Genomic DNA, 4818 nt, shown 5'->3' with positions numbered 1-4818 from the left:
ATTACAGTTGACACACTTGACATCTGCCCTACATTCGTTGCTGTCATGTTTACCACCACAACGCTTGCAAATCTTAGGGCGATCACAGGACTTGGAACCATGGCCAAACTTTTGCCAAGTATAACATCGAGGGGATTGGGGACCTACCCCTCCACTTCCAAGTTAACACAACCAGCTTTAATTGAACGAGGAATAGTTGTTCGATCCAATGTGAAGAGATAGGTGTTCGGGGGAGTGATAACACAATCGATCTTTTCAGTAGAACGTTTAAAGAACGTCAGAAAGGCACCGAGCTCTGTCACGAACAATGCCTCGACTGGAGTTTAGAGTCTTATGTGATGAAACAGAAACCTCAACAAATTGACTGGCGGATAAGAGATTTAGAGATTGCTGCTTCTTCACACATTCCACAAGAATCGAACCACTACGGAGACGAGTTACATTTTTCACTTCTCGACAATGTCCGTTGATAGCTTTTGAAATAGCGAATGGATTCAATTTTAAAAGTTGTTTGTTAGCAGCCTCGATCACCAGGAATCGGGCCCATAAATAGTATTGGTTATGAATGTTTCCAGAATCATCATCTTCAAGTCGTTTTTGTCGTTGCGAATTGAACGAGGCTTTTGGGTTGACAAGGTGAAAGAAAAGTGTTTCAGCATACCTGCTCCCTACCCACCATCGAGTGTCAACAAGGACAATGTTGTAGCGCTTCGGATTTCTAGCATGCAAACACCAGGGATACAGGGATGTTATACTCCAGCAAATATGACTTAATTAGCTATATTTGTCTACCAGAAGTAGTGCCAGGTTGGCTCAGTCCATGACAAGAAAGTGGAGACATAGAGAATTCAGAGGTCAACTCCACCAGATTGGCCCATGAGCCACCACCTTCTGGCATAAGACTTTAGGCAATTTATTCCGAAATTGTGAATTCATACAAGGTTATGCATGACCAAGACCAAAATATACATTAAAATATAACACACGTGTGCATATACTATATTACGCACAGGGTTTGGCATGGTCAGCCGATTGATAAGACCAGGTCCATCCTACCACCCGTCTCGGCTAAGTAAGGGTAGAAGTAGTGTATTGGGCAGAGGAACACAGTTCAAGGAACTAGTGCCCCTAACTACCAGACTCCCTTCCTCCGCCGACACAGGGACGCAACCCACGGCAAACGGGCTGCCCAGTTTAGTCGCTTCATACGACGAGCAATGGGATGTTGAGTACACATTCTACCACGGGTCCACACGGGGGAAGAGCGATTAGCGTTACCCAGCACTTACCACATGGAGGTTGCAATAATGTGAATTTAACTGAAGTGTACAATGACAAGAAGAGATATGCAACTGCAACATCCAAACTTCTAAACTGTTTGGCAATGAGGTATTTATTTACTTGAGAGAGGGGAGTCTGTATGCGATCATCGTGAATTCATGACCAAACACACAATTTGTCACGAATTCGTATGGTTTTCTTATGTAAATTGAACATGTCCCTGCCATGCTATCTGGTTGGAGCAAATTACCTACCCTGGTAAAAGTGTTATGGCTTTTATTACCGTTTATTGAGGCAGTCTAACAAACTGATTACTGACGGAGCCCAACTTAACAGCATCCGTCCTGGATATAAGTGTTATCAATAATGCCATAAGTCAGCAGCATGATCTTCGACTTCGAAATCGCCACCAACCATTGTTGAATATGAAAAACGTGTAAATAAAGTGACAAAACCCTTCCAAAATATGTATAAAACCTTTTTCCCACGTTGGAGCGCTGAACTGGTCTCAACATATGCTTCAGTAATTGGGACCCGTTTATAATTAGCCCCCCACAACGATAGTTATTGTTGGTCGTAAGAGCCGACAAAACTCAGATCTGGTGGTCATGTGTAACCTTTTCGCGAACACCTGGTGTCATACTGATTTCAGTGATGAGTCATACTAGTTTCCCTTGTGGACTGATAATAGAAACTGGTTATTCTCTAGGACTGACGTTTTGTATTGTCTCGTCGAAACTCGACTATTTATTTGTCACAGTGGTAAAACTTGAACATCTAGATAACAAGTCGATCATTTTCAGTTCGAGATTTAATTCCATTAACGTTTGGGTCACACAATGACAGTCACAATATTACACACGTTGGGTATGAATTCGTATTTTGTTATGTCTGTAAACAAGAATTTTTTTAATTAAGTCAACAGCATCCTGTGTGATTCTGGGTTGAATGGGATTATTTGATATTCGGGGAAGGATCTGGGCTTGTTTTGAAATAATGAATTGCTCCAGAAAACAATGGCAACACTCATGTTGTCTCAAGTATACAAAACACAAATGTTCGCTGGACGTGATAGTACTATTTCTGATGCTCTGTTATATTTTTACAGAGACTGAGAGACAAAAACCTTCCTCTTCACCAAAGTCAACAAATGAAAGCGGAGCTGGAGTGCCGATTTGCTCAAAGAAAAGACATCTTAAAACGAGCCTGTGATCGTGTTGGGAGCACTGTTTCGTCAAGAAAAATGATATTGACGCATCCAAATAACCATAAAACCTCTGCAATGTGTGTCATACAAAAAGCTGGAAGTACTTACTGGAAGCATGTTGTGGCTGCTTATCGGAGACATACTCAGTCAATTATAGGGGAGGACTCCCATAGCAAAATAGTTATTGGAATAACAGAACCAAAGCTAAATACACCACACACCCTATTCACGTTCGTAAGAAACCCATACACAAGATTACTGTCGGGATATGTAGATAAGATTTTCTCAATTAACCCTGTGTATTGGAAAAAGGTGGGATCTAAAGCCGCGGAAATTGTTCGCGGTAAGGGGAATTCCAGTGCAGGAAATGCATCGTGTGGCTCCGACGTTACTTTTGCGGAGTTTGTGGACTTCATTCTTTACAGCAACGACAACAAAATGGATATTGATAGACATTTTAATCCTATTCACAGACACTGCGGGTTTTGTCATGTTGACTTTGACTATATAGGGAAGATGGAGACGTTTGTGGATGACATGGTGTTTGTGAGTGACGTGATGGGCCTTCTGAAATATGACAAATCAAGGGATGCTGTTATACATTGGGGTCTAGAGGGGATGCATCATATGATTTACTCAAATGCGTTCAGTGTGTTTACATCGAGGCGGCTGCAAATGGAAAGATGTGGAGTGACACTTATTGAAGGACTTCGTGTTACCTGGAAAAGATGGCAGATTCGAGGAATGATATCTATGGATCTCCCATTTCCACTGAAAGCAGATGATGATCAAGTGACATTTGAAAGATTCAATGAGTTAGCACAGAAGGCGCACAATGAGTCTGATCCTAAAGTCTTGTCGGAGGGAAAAAAGAGAGCACTCAGAGAAGCATATGGGTCACTGACCTATGAGGCCAAGGTCAGACTGAGGAAGCTTTTTGAACCCGAGTTTAAGATGTTTGAATATGATCCTATGCCAGACTACGTTTTTGGTAAATATCGAAATGTGGACAAATTTAGCTTTTTTGATAATAAATTCCTACGGGATTGAGAAGATGAAATATCCACTTTAGTTTCTGTACATACAAAATATGCATTTGGCATTGTTACAATAATCGTTATGGAAATGCCAACATAATTATTTTAGTACATATGTTAAAATTGAGTGTGCTAATTTTAACAGGAAGGAAATATTTAGTAAATAAGATTCAAGCTTATTTTCAGTTTTGAAGATTCTATGTGTTAAACAGATGAATCTGCAATACCTCTGTTCCAAGTTTGCAAAAGTATATTATGTAGTTTGCGTGTTTGCATCCAGGAAGATGACATAAAACTCTGTGACAGCCAAACATAGATCAGGCCAGTTTTGTCTAAAACATTGTGAATAAAAGTGAGCCATTTGTTCATTATGCCATTGGTATTTGAAACTTCCTATATTTCATACAGGTAATTCCCATTTAATCCTATAACTTTTTCATCCTACACACATTTTTCTCACTTCACTCTATATATGTATTCGGGAAGGATGCCACGATTGGCCTCACATTCCCACAAGGCGTGAGACATCACTAAACCCTTACTGCGACTATTGATCTATGATCATGTTTAGTATTATATGTCTATGATTTTTATCAATTCATATTAATATATGTTCACTATTCACGGATACTACACGGATACTACACGAAATACACGGATACATCACTTGATGATACATTTGTACTCATTCATGATAGTTCCTCATTAAGATAGACTATCTCGTTATTCCGTCATGTACATAGGGAAAAATCTAAAAATACATGCCTTTCTGTATCGTGATTTAAATTTTTAAAGGCACAAACAGTATAGATAGTCGAAATTATGTCACGATTATTTCACCATGAGGGATGTGATGCAGGTTATGCATTTCTTTGTTGATGTCAATAAAATTTCACATAATTGGAGCAACAACGTTTGTCCATATGATGTTAGTGAATCTATAAGACCCGGGTGTTGTTTAGATATCAATATCTGTTATGACCATCATGTGCTTGCATTACCGCATGGCAACGTCCAGGTATTGACTGTATTAGTCTTTGAATTCTGGCCTGGGAAATCATCCATTCTTGCAGTGTTCGAGCCAGTTCATGAAGTGTTCCAAGCTGTCATAGACGTCAGTCGAGTTCTTCCCAAAGATTTTTCAATTGCGTTCAAAATGGCAATCTGGATTTCAAAGGAAACACATTTACATTATTATTGGCTAGAAAGATGCCAGTGACGCGAGTCGTGCGCGGCTTGGCGTTATCATGTTGCAAAATCTTACATTGGACGTGAGTGGCAGAAAGGAGGTGA

General features: G+C 40.0%; 1 protein-coding gene across 1 annotated transcript; it reads left to right on the top strand.

Annotated features, from left to right (window-relative positions):
- Positions 1–2431: 2431 nt before the first annotated feature.
- On the top strand, positions 2432–3538 carry LOC139444148 (carbohydrate sulfotransferase 8-like). Its single transcript, XM_071225046.1, has one exon. It carries the CDS (start codon positions 2432–2434, stop codon positions 3536–3538), a length of 1107 nt encoding a protein of 368 aa, XP_071081147.1.
- The last annotated feature ends 1280 nt before the right edge of the window (positions 3539–4818 follow it).

The sequence above is a fragment of the Haliotis cracherodii genome, unplaced genomic scaffold (genome assembly GCF_022045235.1).
Source record: "Haliotis cracherodii isolate W230 unplaced genomic scaffold, xgHalCrac1.p SCAF_5, whole genome shotgun sequence".
Classification (NCBI taxonomy): domain Eukaryota; kingdom Metazoa; phylum Mollusca; class Gastropoda; order Lepetellida; family Haliotidae; genus Haliotis; species Haliotis cracherodii.
The sequence above is the reverse complement of the archived record's forward strand: the minus strand, read 5'-3'. Positions and strand labels throughout refer to the sequence as shown.

What these genes read in the sequence shown, in the direction of transcription:
- LOC139444148 (XM_071225046.1), top strand. Translation starts at nt 2,432, where the DNA reads ATGAAAGCGGAGCTGGAGTGCCGATTTGCTCAAAGAAAAGACATCTTA.